This window comes from Lepisosteus platostomus, chromosome 2, assembly GCF_059453375.1.
Source record: "Lepisosteus platostomus isolate fLepPlt1 chromosome 2, fLepPlt1.hap1, whole genome shotgun sequence".
Taxonomy (NCBI): domain Eukaryota; kingdom Metazoa; phylum Chordata; class Actinopteri; order Semionotiformes; family Lepisosteidae; genus Lepisosteus; species Lepisosteus platostomus.
This window is the reverse complement of record NC_142612.1, coordinates 15,024,851-15,045,383: the sequence shown is the minus strand read 5'-3', so window position 1 is coordinate 15,045,383 and position 20,533 is coordinate 15,024,851. Positions and strand designations below refer to the sequence as shown.

General features: G+C 41.9%; 1 protein-coding gene across 5 annotated transcripts; it reads right to left on the bottom strand.

Annotated features, from left to right (window-relative positions):
* Positions 1-3,472: 3,472 nt before the first annotated feature.
* On the bottom strand, positions 3,473-20,533 carry clcn4 (Cl-/H+ antiporter 4). 5 transcript variants are annotated; one of them, XM_088600057.1, is made up of 12 exons: positions 20,335-20,533; positions 18,073-18,224; positions 17,612-17,711; positions 17,066-17,253; positions 16,198-16,320; positions 15,619-15,825; positions 15,068-15,148; positions 13,516-14,061; positions 12,745-12,931; positions 10,796-11,194; positions 9,359-9,575; positions 3,473-7,966 (listed from the first exon to the last, which is right to left on the bottom strand). In XM_088600057.1, the coding sequence occupies exons 1-12, from the start codon at positions 20,345-20,347 to the stop codon at positions 7,876-7,878; spliced, it is 2,304 nt and encodes a 767-aa protein (XP_088456183.1). In that variant the 5' UTR covers positions 20,348-20,533; the 3' UTR covers positions 3,473-7,875. The 5 variants fall into 5 exon arrangements, with proteins under 5 accessions (XP_088456183.1, XP_088456191.1, XP_088456176.1 ...); XM_088600065.1 differs by lacking the exon at positions 20,335-20,533 and adding an exon at positions 19,998-20,281; XM_088600050.1 differs by lacking the exon at positions 20,335-20,533 and adding an exon at positions 19,654-19,970.

Below are 20,533 nucleotides of genomic sequence, written 5' to 3'. Positions count from 1 at the left end.
TGACACGCGGAATATTTTCTGTGCCCGCTGTCCCTGGGAAAATTGATTCTTTTGACTTGATGCGGTCCCCTCTGAATCAAAATGTTGTGACCAAGTCCTTGGTTAATTGTTGTCGGGCACTTGGCGGGATCATTCAAATTTTCCTCAGCTTGTAACGTTAGTGGCTGGTGAGTGTTTTTTTTTGGAGCCCGAAGGAGTTAATGTATCTGTTTCTCTGCCCCCAAACTGGCTCCTGTTTTTGACTCAGTCCAGTTGAGATAAAGTATTATAAAATGAAAATTATTATTGTATCTTTGTGAAGAAGCAAATAATTGTGCCACATCCAATAGGTGCAGTATAACACTGAAAGGAAACTTGGATATAACATAACTAAAGGTTTGTGTACTGTAACGGTCTAGGCCTAAATTTCCATTTCCTGCAGTCTGAATCACAGTACAGGATGTGACTTTGTATAGACAGCTCTCCTTGTTTTGGTTTCTCCTACACATTCACAGGAAGAGCTTCCCTCACTAACGACCACGTGGAGCAGAACTTGCATCAGTTCTGTAGCAGGTTTGCAAGGTTCTCGTGGATTGTGTTAAATGACACAATCTGCTCTGGAATGCACATTCCGATCCACGTTGAACTGGAATAAGAAGGCTGGTGTTCCTCACCAACCAGCTCGTGTTCACATGCTGGGCTCCAAGGCTTGTTTTAATTAAGAAGTGCTTTCGGACTGCAAGCAATGCTGCGGCAGTTAAAATAACTGGCCCAATAAAGGTAAACAAATACCAAGATATACTTGATAACAGATAATTAACAGATATCAAACCACTCTCTATCTGAGGGATGGAAGTCCTGCAATAAACTTAATTCCAGCCTTTAATTACCAGAGCCTTCGATTTTCTGCTCAGGAGGTTACAGAACCTTGAGAGCTGCAGACTTCCAGGCCTGAACTTAGCTGGTACGCTGCCACACTTACTGGCCATGACTCAAGCTGTATAAAATATTATATAACACCTTAAAAAAAAGGTCATTTGCAATACAAGGAGCTTTTTTTCTTTCAGACAGCAGCCCAGCTCCTTGGGTGATGATTTAAATATATCTGTAAATCTATTTCACTGAAAAATAATACTGTACATGCCACAATTAACTAAGCGAAATACTGTACCACCCTGATCCTGCTCTGCATCATGGATATGATTACCGTTTCTTAATTCTGTGTGTCCTCAGAGTCTTGTTTCACTGCATCACAGTTTTGGGCAGTGAACCAAATGAGGGCTCTCACCATTAACTTCGGAAAGACTGAGAGAGGGGAGAGTATTCACAAACCCAGCATATCAGGAGATGACTTCAATACTTGCATGGCCATTATTCAAGCACTTCTTGTTTTCTAGAATGAGCAAGGCTCTAGAATGAGCAACATTTATAGGCGCTTTAATTTCATTTTATTTCTTGTACATTCATATAAACTCACTTGGAAATATACTGTGTCTGCACATAGACTGTAAAATAAAGCTAGACTGAAGTTTATTAATACTCCATGATGTGTCTTTGTCATGAATAGTGTCATGAATAGGACAGAATCTTGATGTTCTGATAGTTGCCGAAAGGAAATAAGTCTCTTTAGAGATTACAAGCCATCTCTTCAGCTTTGCCCAGCATTACCTATGAATATGTCTTATTTATGCTGTAATCCTTAAACACATTTTGCTGAAGTCTCTGATTTCTATTCCAGTCCACTTTCTTCATCAAGGTCACTTTCACTAGCTTTAATTATTTAAAATTTAACATAACAGCATTTTAACAATAGGTTTATTCCATGCTGAAAAAAAGGAGAGAGAAAAAACACAACGTTTCGGCCGTGGAGCTGACGCAGCTCCCCACCTGAACTATAACAGCATTTTATTTAACATATTAGACTCTCAAAACACCAACTAAATTACAACTGCCTTTACTCCGCTGCATGGCCGAAAGCCTACGGGAGGTACAGTAGCCAGCACCAATTTTCACAGCACTTTCAGTCAGAGAAGCACTTTGAGGTGCCCACAACTAGCGAGTACACCTTTTCTCTTCCGAGCACGAAGTGCGTTTCTTGGTTCGACACGCTTGAACCGTCTTAATGGTTGTTATTCTCAATCACCTAGTCGTTTTTATCATTTCGAGAATTCATAAACACGGCAATGGTTAGTTAGAACAAGGGCTGTGAGGTTTCTGGTGAGCACACACAGGTACAGAAGGTGAAGTCTAACTCTCGCCACACCCCGTGAATGGTCCACAGCCCGGTACCCACGCCCGAGGCATTCCTGACACCAGGAAGCCCCGCCGGAGTCGAGCTTGAGGAAGACGAGACTATCCCCCGCGATGGAAAACAATCCAGTCGCAGGCACAGCTCGTTGACCCCCTCAGCGGCATTGATTTTTTTTCAGCTGGAAACAGAACACATTTCAGATTTAATGAGATCCAAGGTCGTGACCGCATGCAGCTTCCTCAGAGACTGTTTACATGCTCTACATGCATTTAATTTCACAGTTGTTTTAGGCCTAAAAATATAAAATTGTTTACAAAGTCTGGCAATTCTTAAAACGAGTCTGATACTAATCAGACGTATTCGATAGTAGGGCAACCTTTTTTCTAAAATGTATATTTCTACTGAAAGCCTTAACACAATACTAACATATCACGTCTACAGAATCATGAGGACTTTCACTCTGCTTATAAAAAAATAAAACTGCTACAGACACTGTGTCCATAAAATATTGATTAAGAGCCCATGTAGGTCACATATTTTCTTCCCGTTATGGTTTCTCTTCTTTAAATAGCCAGATTGTCAAAAATGAGGTTGTGCAGGCTCTCCTGAGCCTCAAAGCTTTTATAAACTGCTTTATTACTTCTTATATCAAGTGGAAATGGCTTTTTCTAACCAAAACATCTGTATGTTCCACAAACAGTAGTAAAAAGCGCCTGTGAAAACAAGTTATACGAGCACCACTTTGCTCTTCTACGAAATATTAGCAGTCGACTGAATGAATTTGAGGTGTGTATGTCCCCTAGCGGATACACGCAGAAACTGCAGGGGAGCTGAACTACATTGGTCATGTGTGGAGCAGGAAAACTCACGGTACGGTGGTAGCAAACGCAAAAATAACATGATTCGCAGGGTCAGTAATGAATTAAAAAGCCGGTCACATCTAACTACTGAATGGAGTGGACTAAGAGTCGTAAGTCGAATAACACTGGTCTATGGCAGTTTTACTATTTGCTATTTGACTCCCAAAGAAACATAAGATGTAGTTTTGGTAGCATAGTGAAGAGTTAGTCTCATCCTGACAAACTTCATGTACAGTAGTACTTCCACAAAAGATTCCTAAAATACAATGATATAAAAGTATGATTGAGCATTTTATTTGTGATGAAAATGTATTGTCTTAAATTCGTAGCATTTCAAACCATTAGACATCAGCTTTCACATCATTGAAAGACGATATGCTCATTCGTGTTCAAATTTTATTGATGAAAACATTATGGTACAATCTGTCTCATACACCATTTAATGCACACAAATCAACAAAAAACACTTCGATTGCAGTCAAATATTTAGCATATAAAAAATGCTAGTTAATTTTTAAGTGCCATGGGACAGTTATTTCCATAGGAACATGCTTTTATGAATTTAGTGTTTATTACTATAAACAAATGTAAGGGTTACCCTGTAAGAACAGAAGAATATCCGCTAATGTCTAGCAGCATGAAACAGAGAGGACATGAAAGATAGCATCAAATAAAAGTACCATTTATAGATCACTTTGAAGTGCTCAATTTCAGAGCAATGTCTGAGGGTTTAAAACATAAAAACAGAATAAGCACTAAAAAAAGTCAGATATAATGTGTTAGATCAGCTACAATGCATCATACCTTCAAATACACAAGCCTTCAAGCTTTTGTCATTTGTGCTAATCCTACTTCTATTCCCCACACACTACTTTCAAAAAAGGAATACTTATGGGATAACTTTAAAAAGCACAGGACGGTATAAGAAATCAATTTTCTAAGATCACGACTGCTTACTGCAGACTAACCATCAGCAATGTGATCTCAGTTCACTCACTGTGACTTGAAATGGCAAAGTGCAGGAAGCAGTCGTCCTGTTGCAGTGAACTCAAGGCCTCGTCCTTAACATCTCATATTTCTTACTTCTCACAAGACAGGGCTGTCCCTAGTGATGTTGGTAAACATTTCCAAAGTCAAAAACATCGCTAAGAAAATAAAATAAAGTGAAAAGCAAGGTTTACGGCGACCTCTCTGCACTTACACTACTGTGATCCGGTTTTAAATTTTGCCACAGGCTCCGAGCATCACTAAATTTAGACACATCTCTCTGCACTCCACCCCACTTCCAGCCGTGCCTAAAGGAAGCAGCAGAAATAATCACTCATCGCTGCTAGCAGCAGGGCTGAGGGTAAGAAGTCATCCTTGGTCAAAGATGAGACTTCACAACGTCCGTAAATTCTTGCCCAAACACGGCACAAAATGACCAGCTCAATACAAACAGATCAAGAGCATTAAGGCCAAGAAACTGGTCCCTTATAGTCTTCCAGAGCCCTGGGTCAACACACAGCATGCAGCTACAGGGATAGATAGATCAGCTTTGCTATACAGCAAAGCACAGCAAGGATCGTGACAGCCGGAGAGCCGTTTAATTAATTCATGACCAGCTTTTTCAGCGGCATCTAAAAACAGGGGGAAAGTGTTCACAATTTACAGCAAGTGGCTTTCATGTTTAATTCACAGGGAATAGGGGGACGTCGAGACGAACAGCCTGTGAATACACCGCAACATAAAGTGCTTTTTTTCTTTAGCTGCATAGAAAATCCTGCATCACATCGGACGTAATTACAAGAAAAATGCCAACACGCATTTCAAGTTACCAACAGTTATAAAATGTGGTGTAAAAATGATTTATGCGGTACTGGATAATACATGGTGGCAACATAAATCCATAAGGCCAAGAGCGAGCAAGGAGTAGACATCAGAACGTACAGAAAGATGTATTACACAGCATAATCACAAACAGGGATCTTTAACATACTGTAATACAATGTATTCTTTTCCCTAACTGTACCCATCTTTGCAAACCCAGTCAGGCTGGTTCTAATGGCCGGATATCAAGAACAGGAAACAAAAAGCATCAAGCTGACTCTGAACACATTTGATTTCTACATTTTAAGCCTGGCAGCAATATCAAGGAAAAAGTTACAAGTACATTAAAATGTTATCAGTATGTATTTATTTTACAAGTTTAGTGACAATGTAAATTTACAAAAAGGAATAAAAATGTTAAGTGATCTTGACCTCTGAAATAGCAGAAGTAACGTTTTAGAGCAGTTATGACATTACATTAATACAGGTGTTACACAAGAGAAAGAGAACTCATAACAAAAATACACAATACACTGGAGTTTAATAAAACAAAGTATTCCTAAAAAAGCATATAAACATACTGCTAAAAGTGCATCAAGACTTTAATTTCTTGAAGCATTGAAAGTACAAAGAGCAACCTTAAAATAACATTTATTATTATAGCTTTATGTTACATTTGGAACCATTCAGTAAATATCAGACATCTTGTACATTAATGCACCTTTAAAGTTGCCAATAGGGAAAATCAATGTCCTAAAATTGAGATTAATTGCATCACTGTAGACTTTTACAGATCAATTCATAGCAAAAGGTTAGTATTATATTGAATTTTAATGAACTACACACTCCAAATTCAGACTTATACTAAAGCATTGAACAATACCAGAATGATGATGCATAAAAGAGCCTGGATTTCGTTTCAGAAAATTATACAAAGTGCACTTTGAAACGTAGACGTCTGTAAACGTGCTGGGGCAGGAAAATACTTTAACGTCCTTTCAAACATCCTGATTCTGTCTCACTCAAAATAACACAGGCGTGTCGTGACCTACGCATTGCAAATCAGTTATTTTATCTGAAGCAAAGTGTCAAATCCTTTCTTGGTTTTCAGAATGCATCTGAATACTCTAGGCATGATGAAAGGTACTATTTCACCACTTTTCAGAACTTGCATTTCACAAATGTCTTCATCCATCACATGAAATGTCCTTTGCATGCAGCCTCAAACAACAAATAATAACAGAGTCGACTACTAGGATTGCAGAAAACTTTCAGATCTAAGGGAGTATACAACTACCCACTCTGTTTTTAAGGATGTCTGTTCCCGAGTTTAAATGTTCTAGTATGAGTCAAAGGGTTGTAGAGGGCCATTGCACATTCTGCAAAGGCAAACAGGTCTTTTTTGTTTCTTAAAACCCAAATGGGCTCAAAACCCCAAGTTCCATTGAAAGATCTGTAGTAAAACAATTCATGTGCAAGATCTGATGCTTACTCTGTATGTAGTTTACAGTTCAGACACAACTTTTTCTTTCTGACTGCTATACAAATTGAGAGATTAAAAAAAAACAACACTTTTTATATTGAATCCACAGTCAACACAAAATGAACATTTAAAGACACTTTAAAGATAAATTAAAACAATGTTAATGCTAATTCGACTGACGTTAATGTGATTTCAGTGCAATCTAGCAAAGTTATATATATATACAGTATATACTCTGAATATTTTAACTACAATTATATAAAATATAAATATTGTGCAATTACTTCCTAAAGCTTCACATTTTTTTGCGTACATGTTGATCAAATTAGTGAATTCCAAAATAAACTACTATGAAAACAAACTCTAGCTTGGCTGGCATTTTTGTCACAAGATACAGATTTAGAAAAGAACTTCCACAAAGTTAACATGCTTGCCACACGTGTCCCCTCATAAGGATACTTTCCTAAACTGATCTCCTGAACTTAAGAGGAACATGCATGGTCTCTCCGAGAAAACAAGTACAGAAGCTAGAGAAAACGCCACACCTTCAATTCAGACTCGGTTGGAAGGTTCTGAGATAGTTGCTGACAGGTCAAATGCATCTAGTAAACAAACCGTGAGACAACAGTCATCATCATCTCATGAGCTGTCAAGTTCACTGTTCTCTTGAAGTTCTGTACTGTTAAAAGCCCACAACAGTTGTGAAATGCTAAATGCAGTATTTAGACATCATTCACTTTGATAATTTGAATAATTTGCAGGAGGGAAGGATTTTTTTTGTTTTTATCTTCTTTTTTTTCCTGATACCCTCTTCCAAACAGTAAATAAATAATTATGGCTGTAAGACAAAGGAAAATAAATCAACATACAAAAGTTGTAGAATAATGCTGCCAAAATGCCTTTCATTTTCATTAACTGGATTTAAAATGTCTATTTCCTTCTAGTTAGGAAGCAAAGATAAACATTTGTAGAGCGTGCAAAATAATTCCTTAGTACAGTACGATCATCCGCCTGAAATCATTATCCCAATATCCTGCTCCATGACATATCAAGTTCCCTTAAGGTAGTACAGTTTTAAAGAGACGCTACAGAAACTGGCATACTGTACAATTTGTCATAGCCTGCTTTGACCCAATAGATGGACGATTATTCCTAGTTAAAACTGTTGAAGTAACACTTCCTATTTATTCCTAGTAACACATCTTTAAAAAAAGATACAAGCTTAGCAATGACATTTACGGTAGCAGCAAACAAGACACATTAAACCCCAGAGGTGCTCTGTCCTCTCATTCCTGCCATTTCGCGACGCTCTCTCAGTCTTTCTGCATTTGTCACAGCAGAGCCTCTAGGGAGATCATTTACATTAGGAGCTGTTTCTGTTTCACAAGTCACTGTAGCAATGCCCTGTCCGCAGGCTCTTCCAGGCTAAACTTAGGAATCTCTGAAGGCATCAGTAGGTGGGCTGCTGAGCGCTGAGCTACCTTGGACACTGATTAATTGAACATGATGGATTCAGGGTCCTGGTTTGCCATTTTAGCCATGTGGCGGAGCACATCCTTTTTTGTTATGATGCCTAAGAGGCGCCTGAAAAAAAAGAAACATGACAATGTAATATCGGTCCAGGGTACTGAGATTTTCCGCGGGCAAATGCAATAAAAAACTGCATTAAAAAGAGAACCAAAGAATACAAGACATGATCACTAAATGATACCACAAAAACCACAAGACCTGACATTTCCTCAACAAATAAAACCTGTTAATATATTCGCTTTTGCAGAGTGTGATACCAGATCAATCATCACAACAGAATCACCACCAATAGTGCTAATCTAGTTAATCAGTTAGTTGCCATGACAACGTGCTATGAATGACAATCGGTGCTACCTGTTAGGCTATAACTTGCATTGTTATTTAAGACCTATCTCTGCATTCTCTTGAGTTTAGTTTTCGGTTACTAGTCTTGGCGTTCACAATTTACTTACCTCCTATGTTTCAACTGAATTTTGTTTGACTTCACATTCCTGTACTATCCCCGATGTGCATCTTAGTGTTTGTTTTTGGCTTTGACTTTCACCCTGGCCTGTTTTCTCAGCTTCAGTTCCGAGTTTCCCTTTGGTACTTTACTCCCAAGTCTTTCTGCATTTGACCTCGGCCTGTTCCTGTTTTTCAGCATTGGACTGTGTTTCTGCTTGCCTCCGTGCCTGTTCCACTCTCACTTGAATTTAGCCATCAGTCCTAGACCACTTCTCTTTAACACCGAGAACAATGGTATTACACACACAAGACTAAATATCACCTTATACCCAAACTGGAGTGTACCTGCCAAATGGCTAAAAACAATATTTTGTTGCACATTTCTGGATTAGTAAGAACACTCCAGTCAACTTCGTATTTATTTACGAATAATTAATCAATTAAAGGAAAATAAGCCATGGAAGGTTGTTGTTTTTATCTAACAGTAGATTTACAAAGGGGTGGCACAGTGGCGCCATGTTAGTTGAAGTTGTGGATCTGGGGAGCTATCTGCATGAAGTTTGTAGATTCTCCCCGTGTCTGTAAGAGATTCTTGCAGGTATCCGTTTCCTCCCACAGTCCCACACACCAAAGACATGTTGGCAGGTTTAGAGGTTTCTGGGAAAACTGGCTTGGGTGGGTGTGTGCCCTGCGATGGACTGGTGTCCCATCCAGGGTGTACCCCACTTTGTGCACATTTAGGGTCCGGCTCCCCCTCGACCACGGACTGGATGAAGTGGTAAGAAAATGGATGGATGACAGATTTACAAATAATAAAAAAACAACCTTTTTTTACATTTTAAAGTCCCTGCAATAAAAACCCAAACCTGTGTACCACACTTTGTATCACAAAAGCACCAGAGCTGCTGAACGCAAGCGCTTCTGCATCCGACTGCAGGACCCAAGCAGCGTGACCACAGACCCCAGCGGGCTCTGGAACAGACGGCAAAAGGCCGCACTCACCCACTGCGCGTCACCAGGCACTGCCGGAGCCCCAGCTTGCGGAAGATGTCCACGACGGTCTCCATGGGAGTGTGGTCGGTCACCGTGAACGGGCTGAGGTTCAGGATGCGCCGCAGCTTGAGAGGCTGGGGGCTGCTGGCGGGTAGCTGGGGGGCGTCTTCGGTGAAGTAGACCACCGAGTTGCTCACCACGCCGTCCTGCTTCTGACGTGCATTCTCTGACGATGAAGAACGTTTGTTGGGGTAAAGAACACGTAAACAGCTGAAACAAATGCAGTCTGCTTTCCAGCCAAGTGCCTTAGTCATCTAGGCCCTTCATCGAACTTAAAAGGTTGCTTGACTGGAACGTTTGCAAGCCCGTTTCTCTACTCCGAAGCCTTAAATTATTCATGAAACGCAATAGTTAATAGGACCAGGCTTGAGAAACTTGCATTAAATCTCAAGCCCTGTGGTATGGACAGAAAAAAAAAACTAGCAGATTTCCACAGACATTTAGACACTGTGTGCTCAGAAGGTAACAGAGAAAAGTATATAACATATTTAATGGGACTTCTGCATTTATACATAAAACAGAAGACACAGGACAAATGCAGCTAGGAAATGAAACGCCAAGCTTAGACAACCAACTGAACGCAGCAGAAGCTCACCTGAAGTGAATATCTTGCCGGAACATGCCTGGCCAATTAAGAGTAAGTTATTTACTACAGTGTTTATAACTTACAATAGTATAAAATCATACCAGTCTCGCTATTGTAAAGACAGAGCTGTGAAAGGCGAGAACCTCAAAACAAGCTCAGGCATCAAAAGTCACTGCTGTAAGAGGACCCGGGGAAGGGTCATCTATAACCGGTATTTTTGGGACGAAACACTGAAAATACTAGATATGGACCTTAGCAAAATGGCGGCCAAAAAGAATCAGCTGACCGGTAAATGGAAAGGGTCTACCCTGAGAAACAATGAGACACAGCTGAGCTGCATCAGGAACCGAAATATAAGTGCCCGGAGGCAGTGAACAGGGCGGAAGCCGATAAGGTGAATGCGGTTTGGAGGAAAAGAGAGGAAAGAGGTGCATATTAAAGATTGGGCTAAAGAATAACGGACTACTGAAAGGAGAAAAGGTTTACGGTTTTTGGATTACGGACACAGGATAAGGATACATTGCGGACTGGCTTTATTACGGACTTTTGGAACTCGGATCGGATCAGGATTAAGGGAACGGATTACGGACTGTATTTGGAAGATAGTTGGAGGAAGAAACGCCACGAAACTCCGGAAAAAAAAGTGTGGTGTGAGTACTACTTTCATTTACATAAGCTTTCCCCCGGAGACACCACACTGCATATGAATATCTCGGTGCTTTGCGCACGCAAAGGACTAACCCGCTCAGAGTTGGGCTGGGGACAATGCTGCTGATGGAAAGAGAGAGGCAGGGTCTTACTGATGGCGAGGATGAGGTCTCTGCGCTGCACGAAGCCGATGAGCCGCTCGGACTCCCGGGACACGACCACGGGGAAGCCGTTGTAGTCGGTGTCCTTGATGAGCGCCTCCACGTCCTCCACGGTGGTGCTGTCCTGGGTCAGCACGGCCAGGGCCGGCTCGCCGCGCCGCGGCCGCATCACGTCGGTGGCCAGCGTGCGGTGCGTGAACTCGTCCTTGACGTCCAGGAAGGGGTAGCCGTTCAGCCGGATGTGCGACTCGTAGATGCTCTCCTTCCCGAAGGCGTCCGCCACCCACTTGCTGGTCACAGCGGCGGCCATCAGGGGCACGATGTACTCCAGCCCCCCCGTCAGCTCAAACATGATCACCACCAGCGACACCGTCATCCTCGTCACCCCGCCTGCAGCCCGCACGACAGCACGTCACACGTCAGGGGCACCAGTGGGGAAAAAAATAAAAATAAACGGTGAGGCTCACTCACTCACCAAAGACTGCCTGGATCCTTAATTCTCATCCCAAGACTCTCATCTAATTACCGTGCTCGTGGATCGAGTAATCTGGACATCCAATCCCATGACACGCAGCTGTGTTAGTGTACAGCAGCTGCATTCAAATACATTACATTCGAATGAATCCCTATTAGCTTTGCATGTATAAAACGATTTTCGGGTTATAAAAATACGAAACTTGAGGCTATTCAAACCAGGCTGGGAACACTGACACTGCTGCTTCAGAGGTCATGGGGCCAAGGTTCAATCCTGACCTGGGGGATCAGTGTGGAGTCTGCATGTTCACGAGGCTTTCTGCCACAGGCACTTGCGAACACATACCGGTCGGGTTTGAGGGGCTATTCTGCGCCGTCCCTTTCACAGGGGTCCTGCAAGGGCCATTCGTCCCATCCTTGGCTTGGATCGATACGGAACTCAAAAATTTGGCAAGTAACCATTTCTGATTTTTAAACAATACCCTCAATTTTGCTGTTTCGGAAGTCTTTGTAGCCAACGAGTATCGCTTTTTAAAAAAAGATTCAAGATCCACGATTGCTTTAGCTCCTTTTAAATTAGTTTTTCAATTATCACGATAAGCTGTCGCTTACACTGCTGTGCTTTTCCATCACCTGCCATTTACTTTAACATCACTATATTAGTGATTCTAACATTTTTAACATCATTTTAACATTTTACAGAATTTAACAGGTGTGGCAGTCACAATAAGATAAAGCTAATAAGCAATTAGGGATATTCAATATTCAATTTATATTGGTGGAGGTATATGACATCTGACTTTTTAAATTTACAATTCATTACACTCATCCATTTCCAATAACAGCTTAGTTCCATACAGGGCTGTGCTGAGCTAAAGCCTAACCAAGCAGACAATGGACAGAATACAGACAAATCAAGATGCCAGTAAATTACAAGACACTCACACATGCATACAGAGACAATTTAGAGATGCCAATTAATTTAGATATCAGGTCTAGAAATCTGAACCGTGGCAGGAATTTAACTCAAGACCATCAACTGTACAACCAGTCTGTCATATTTAGCTAATCACATGTCATTTAGGAGGCATGATGTGAATGTATAAAACAGGCAGACATAATTTGATTCAGATTGTCACAGCACAGTTTGTTCTCTGTGCTGGCTCCAAACCTTAAAGTGAAAAAACACCTTTTTAAAATATTTGCTCTTCTCTGGCAATTAACATGGTTTAATACGCCTTTGCTCACTTTAACCGATACCCATTGGGGTTGAACGTTTTAAAAGGGAAAATTTGGATATCATGATTTAAAAAAAAAAGTTTTAGCAGAACCATGGCGAATAAACCACAGTACACTTTTGAGTCCTTTTCGGATAAGTGGTGTACAAACCGATAGGCCATCCATCCCTTTCTGAAAAAACAACAGCAGCAGAGTTCAAGAAAGGGGACAGAAATGAGTTTTCTCACCCAGACAAGCAGCAGCCCCAACCATGGCGTAGAGACCTGGAGTGACACAGTCAGCTCCCGGCCGGCACCAGTTCTTGAAGATAATCCAGTCGTGATGGTGATAAGCCATTTGCTCCACTGCTATTCCTACTATCCGGCCCGCAATGGCTCCCACTGCCATGCTTGGGATAAACAGCCCGGAGGGAATCTGACCAGATTCGAGAATAAAGAAATGAGACTACAGCGCCATTAAAAAAAAAAAAAAGCTTTGGCTTTGAGAAAAAAAATACAAATGCTACAAACAGACTACACTTGACAATATATCTGCAAATGTTATGACTTTCTCAAACTAACTGGATCTAAGAAAAACTATATTATTCTGCCCTTAATATTATGAAGCCTACTGTAAAAATACAGTAATGCCTTAGTAGGATCAGTTCGCTTTTTTACAAGCGTTATTTAAAAGCCCCGAGGTCTTCTCAGAGTACAGAAGCTTACATCAACCCACAAACACAAATCTTTGGTATGATCACTTTGCAAAGTTATACATATAAAGAGTATGCTCACATCTTGAGTTTTTATAGGTCTCGGGGCTCTAACCACACATTGTAAAACAAATTATTAACAACAATTCTAAAAATCTCATGGTAACATGGTGATTTTTAAGTCCGGAAGAAGTCAGGGTTTAGCGTTTGACACTCCAGCCAGCCTCTTGGGCATTACATGAAGAAAACCTCAGCTACACTTCTTAGTGAAGAAGGCAGAGGCACACGCACACACGCGCGCGCGCACCTTCATGCCAAAGGTGAAGATGGTGATGACGATTTTGAAGACGAGCGCGAGGGCCAACTGCCAGAGCGCGGTGTAGACCCCCGGGCCTGCGGGCCGGTCCGGAATGTCGTCCACGGGCCGGGTCATGTTGGGGTCGTTGACGTAGTCGCAGAGCTGGGAGGACTCGAGGGCCCCGCAGTCGTTGAAGAGCTCGGAGATGAGCTCGCTGGTGCTGCGCCGGGTGTAGGGGTTGGGGAAGGCCAGGATGGCAGTGATGCCCGTCACCGCAATCACCTCCAGCACTGGGTACTTCCCCAGCTTTGTCGTCTTGCGGCGGCGGCACCAGGCGATGTTGCCACGGATGAAAAGGGTTCCCCACAGCCCCCCGAAGACTCCCAGGAGGATGAAGGGGAGGAGCTCGGCCATGTACCAGGGCGTGTGGTACTCCACGTAGAACAGCACCAGACGGCTGTTCCCAAAGGGATTGATGGAGCGCAAGGTGAACGCGGCAACCAGGGCAGCGAAGAAGGACCGCCAGAGAGTCTTCAGTGGGAAGTAATAACTCACCTATGGAAACAGGAGGCCACGAAAGACAAGATGGCTGCCGGTTATTTTTCCGATCATTTCTAAATAACCACCCATGTCAAACTTCAAAATGGAATTTTTCAAGTATATGCTGTGTATGGTAGAATTCACTTATCATTCACCGGTTAAAAAGGTACACGGCCTCCTTTTTTAAACTGTGAACAGACAGTCCCATTATAAGTCTTGATAAGCTTGTTGAAAGACTATTTTCACAGTGTGATTAAGTGCTAATGTGGGGATTTCGCCGCCGAGTTTTTCATTCAATATCTCTGGAAGAGATTGATCACCGACAGGAGATTGTTCTGGGTTTGTGAGGGCAAGCGCAAATGCTCGGTGCCAAGACCTTTCCCTTGTGAGGGGGAAAGATGCTCCTTAGCTGGGGTGCCTTTGGTGAGGTTCAAGGTAGAACAGAGAGACACCTGCGTGAGCATCTTCCATAGCTGCCTCTATTAAGAGGAACAGCTGCTGCCAGCGATGTTATGACATGTCCAGGCGGCAGTCCCATGGGATGAGCATGGAGCCACATCCGTGGTCGTCACAGGCCCCCTAGTGGTGACTTGTGGAATTTCAGGACAAGAAACACTCCGCTATGTCACAACAGCGAGACTCGCACAAACATTAATGCTTTTTGCGAATATCACATAACCTTGCACCAGCCACTGATTTCTCAGCCATGGTGAACCGCCACACACACACACAAACACATATAAAGATAAAGTGTGTGCACTTGCAAAACATTCACTTCAAAACTTACAGACAGTATGGAGGACAACAAAAAGGATTATGATGTGAAGTCACAGTTTGGGCACCACAGAATACTGCTGGTTTTCACTGCCTTAAATTACGACGCAAGTGTTGATCTGTGCGATGAATCATGAATTAATTTCCTTCATTAACTGACAAAGTTTATGCAAACCGACAAATACCTTGGCAACTTATAACGGGACCCTATGTATCAGAAATCATTTGGTGCAAACCATGCACTTACCTCCTCGAGGCTGAAGAGCACCCCTCCGATTGGAGCCCCAAAGGCCACGGACACTCCAGCGGCAGCAGCAGCCGACAGCACCTGGGACCCGGGGGCAGGGGTGAGAAATACCACAGAAACACAAGCACCGCAAGGACCTCAACAAAAGAGGGAGCTGCCAGGGAATTCCACTTAAATATACAGGACAACACTGATTTCATTAATGACCCATTTTCTAGTTACTGAATCCAGGTAAATGAAATCCTGTGCACATGTCAGCCATTTCAACATTTCAGCACTGGGACGCCTTGCTTCAAAGCCCTTAAGAAGTCCTCAGACAAAGCAAATCAGGTGTGTAAGTCTTATCTCTCTGAAATTTCAAAGGGACAATGTGTAACATGACAGTCCAGACGAAATAGAGCTTAGGGAATGTCTCTGGCAGGAAACATGCAATGCGCAAAAGATATTCTGAGAATGGGTGAAACTTTAGTGTGCTGCCATTTGAGAACAGATGCACAGAAACAATTACTTGCGTGTCCCTGGTGGTGTAGTGAACCTCACGATCGGTTTACCTCTCTGCGTTTTCCTTCGTTCTTGCTGTACTTTGAGAAGAGGCTGCTGAAGAGGTTGCCACAGCAACAGGCCACATGGATGAGCGGGCCCTCCTTACCCAGGCTCAGCCCTGAGGACACAGCCAGCACCAGAGTCACAGGTTTGATCAACAGGGTCCACTTCCCCAGGTAGCCTCGGATGATGAAGCCACTCAGGATGGTCTTTATCTGCCAGGAGCAGAAGACAAACCCATTATCTCTGGAACTACAAATAACTAATACTTAAAATAACAAACAGCAAATCTCTCACACAGTTAAAGTGCTTTGTTTTCATTCCCTTCTAAGATTAATGCAAAATACATCTTGCATTATTCTTCAATTAGAAATATATTACATTCTTTATAAAACAGTTCAAAAATATGTTTTATTTTATATTGTATTCACATTTTTTCTTGTAGGTATTTTTAAAGCCAGGTCTCAGACGTGGTCCTTTTTTAACCAATACAACTCAAGCTCTCAATTATAAAATGACAGCATCAAAACCCCACTGGTGTAGCTGAGGTTGTTCATTCTTCGGTGTTTATCATCTCTAAGGCTCACCTCTGGGATGCCAGAGCCACAGGCATAGGGTGCAAAGACCCGCACAAGAGACACTGCCAGGAAAGCGAAGGACAGAGCCCAGGTGACATACAGGAAATAGTTCAAGAGATAGGCACCGGCGCCCTGTGAAACAGAAAACAAGGGGGTTAACACTACATGAATAGAAACAAAGAGGCTTTTGTTATTCAAAAGAGTTTCAAATCTCCTCAAGTTCTCATTAGGCATTTCAGGTAGCAACTGTCTCATTACATTTCCACCCAGACTGATGATGTTCCTGTCTGATCACTACGAAGGTCCACGCCTAGGGCACTGGGTTGCATGCTGGCAACTGAATGCAGGACACAGCAATGCCCAACGGTATTCAGCTACACCCCACACTTTACCAGCTGCCCAGCTTCTGGCTAGCTGTAACACTATTGGTACCATCTTCTCCACGGGTAATGTTTGTCTTCCTTGTTGTATCTGACCTTGCCGTAAAACACATTTTCTCCACAAGATAATAAAGCATGAACTGAAAAAAATGAGAAATTACAGGCTGATACTACAAGCAGTCAGTGCTGCAATATCAACAAGCACAACAGCGACTGCTTTGGCAGATCAATACCAAGACCCCAGTCTTTCAAATTAATCCAAAGATTTAATCCAATACGTTTTCAAACCATGAGCCCAAAAGAGTTTCTATTCACAATCCTCTTTGTTTTACTCCAGGTCGGAGGTTTTCTGTACAACATTTACATTTTCTCGTTGTCTGTATTCGCTACAATTAAATCCTCCAATTTGAAAAACAAAACAAAGGGGACGGATGAAAATTTGGACTGAAAAGCACGGGGCCTTTGGCAAACTTCTGCCCGTTTCTGAAGCTACGCACCTTGGCACGGCCCATCATCAGCTCTGACCACTTCTGCCACTGAGGACACTTGTCTCGGTCATCGAAGGTGGTCTCATTCGAGGTCCAGCAGCACTGTTCATGGCTGTACCAGAATGCAGACAGACACACTCCTTCTTTCAGATCCGTCATCCAGTCAACAGCCAGATCAATAACACCAGCCAGAGTACCTAGATACAGGAGTGAGAAAAAAATAGTCCTGGTAGACTATTGACTCATTCTGGGTTAAGTCACAGGAGACTGTATTTTACCTTTGACTTCCGAGACAAAAGTACCAACTCATTTACTGGCACTATTTCATCTGAAGTGTCTGTGAAGGGAAAACAGACATGCTTTTTAATCTGCTCGCATAACCCGCTTGTACTTATTTGCTGTTCCCGTCCTGACGAGTTTAAAATGATGTCATATTAATGAGTTTAACTTGCAATTCACAAGTCACACAAAGGGCCTGTGTCACTATAAATGGAAAATGCAGAACCTCAAAATATGATGGCCAGATGTCATGAGAAAAATCACTTCAGTACAGACCTGCCAGAAGCCCGATAAGAAGCATCACAACCCATCCTGACCAGGCATCCAACAGGCTCTTAATGAATTCCCAGACCGACTCCTTACTTTTATTGGTGATCTAAAACACAAGACGTGAGTGATCAGTTAGTAAAAAAAACGTTAAAGCACATGCACAGATTTCACACCTGAAAGCTTCAACAGTCACTAAAATGAAAATATTACCATAGGCTAAGTCACAGACATTCTTGTCCAAAGAACCATGTTTATCTAAAACAAAATGCCCCCAAGCATTTTGTTTTGGGAAATCAGCTTGGGAAAACAATTTACTAGTGACAACAAAGCATGAAAAGTGACCAAATGTCCTCTGCTCTTTACTAAGTGTTCCTACATTCTTGGTCTTACGTCATTCAAGATTTACTGAAAAACTTCAAAAGGTAAAAACAAGTGTCCCATTGTAGAAGCGGCAGTCAGTGCTCCACCTTCCTGTGGCGGTCAGTGTCCCGGGACTTTTCTCTCAACCAGTCGATGGTGTGGAAGTCTTCATACGTCCCTACATCTGGGAAAGGCTCGTCCAGGAAATCCATCAGGTTACTAGAGCCGTTAATGTCACCTGCCGATACCATGCTGGTCTCTAACAGAAAGAATGTGAGGTAACATATTAACAAAAAATGGACGATTTAATTATAACAAGGATGATTCCAGCCCAGGGGCATGAAACTGGAGGCTGCACCGTACCCACCTCTTAAATTTGAAAAATGCTCTCATTAAAAGGAAACATAATATACTATCTTGTAATGAAGATCAGTTTTTGTGCTCTGATCAAGTTGTACTGAAAGTCCCACTTGAACTTTTCAATCAAAGTTAATTGATTGAAATCAATTAGCGGAGTGGTGGCTCTGTGGCTAAGGATCTGCGCCTGTGGCTGGGAGGTTGCTGGTTCAAATCCCACAGCCGGCAGAGGAATTCTGCCTCCAGCAGCGCTGTACAATGGCTGACCCTGCACTCTGACCCCAGGCTCCCTCTCTGTCTGTGTCTCATGGAGAGCAAGCTGGTGTATGTGAAAAGACAAATTCCTAATGCAAGAAATTGTATAGGGTTAATAAAGTGATATTATTATTATTTAAATGCTTGGAGCTTGGAGTCTATGACAAGGCCTATAAAGTGAGCAACCTGATAAGCAAAAAAGGCAGTCGGAAAGCACATTTCTGTGCAATACTGCTATCTAGGAAGTTCTCTGAATTTTAGAACTTCTGCCACAATGTCTGCAGGGCAAAGCAAGAAAGTCTGTGTTGCATAAGAGTTGCAGTCACTCATGGCTTTGCTTAGGATTAACTTTTAACTTCACACAGGAAACAGTTGTTCTTTAAATGCTCCAAAACACTTGAAAAAAGATTTCCATCTTTCAATTACTCCTTGTTTCTGTAACTCACAATCCATGTCACTGTCATCATTTAAAAGTTTCCAGACAGTGTCTGCTGTAGAGCTCTGCATTAAGATCTGATTTGAAGAATCCTTCTGTCATTATTTTAAAAGGCAAAACCATGAACCTGCAACAGACGTCTTCATAAACAAGACCTTGTACCACGGTTCATTCCTCAAGGATTTCCTGACAATCTTTTATACTGTTCCCTCTTTACTGCCAACAGTCAAATAGTCTAAGCAGCCAACCAGAAAACGGGGATCGTTTAACAAGTCGAATACACTACAAGACCCCAATCAGTACTCCTACGTTTTCATTTTAAAAACCAACTTTACAGATAATCTGATACAATCGTGTCTAATCCAACCAAATAAAATACCTAATTTGTTCCCCCCCACGATTTGAATATATAATTACTGAATATATTTTGGGGCGCCGGACAAATTAAATATCTTACATTTGACAAAGATGTCTCTTCTGTATGTGTCGTGATTTCTCGCATTCATGTTATTACAGCACCTGTTCTGATACGAAGACCATGACTATACCCTAAGGTTTTTTTTAATTGATTTTCGCCTACATGAGCACAACGACATTTTGATTTCCCTTTTTTGATACTCTAGAAAAGAACAACCCTTACCTGTCCACTTGAAGCTAATACGAGAAATATGTACCCACAATGGGTTTGCCACAGTACCTTTCCTGTGAGGTAACACTGCAGAAGCAAATAAGAGAGCAGTCTGGGCAAGAAAAGACCTGGGACACGTGATTCCCTTCCTTGCTACTGTACCATCCGCGAATTTCACCTTTAGGGAGGAATCTGGGTCATTCATTTGTAGTGTTGTGTGAAAGGACGACAGAGAAAAGAAGCATCTATGTGTATGTTTGCTTTGACGTTAACAGCCTGCATCCATTTTATCACTTAAAATGTTGAGCACGGTCCCCCCCGCCTCATGACTCAAAGTTTTAACATGTAGTACTTACTACTGTGCATACTTTTAGAAGAACTGATAAAACGCAAGTCATCGTGGTTGTATTATTGTATTATTCATCAGCAGGTTTCGCTCGGTCTCAGTCCGGCGTAAATGCTCCCTGGTCACAGTTCATAAATTCTAGCTCCATAAAACAGCAGGGGGAGCAAATAATCCATTTTAAAGTCATGGACTTTCTGTACGTGAACATATATTTTCATGCTATATTTAATTACTGTTTATAAGTTCAAATCGTAAATATGCCGTTCATCGTGTTTTTAATAAAAACCGCCTTCTAAGCTTAAATCAAGTCGCACATTGGACATTAAATACTAATATTGCAGGCTTACCATCCGATGCCATTCTCCCGGAATAAACAAACCCACCCGATTAAGATTTTTTTTCTTTACTTAAAATTTTGAACTAACTCATTGTACTTGGTTTGTAGGATGTGATTAACGCGTTCCAAAGCAAAATACAAAAACAGCCGCAAAAAAAAAATCGCTGACCGTGATAAAGCTTTCCCACAATGCACAGCTGTGGCTGGCA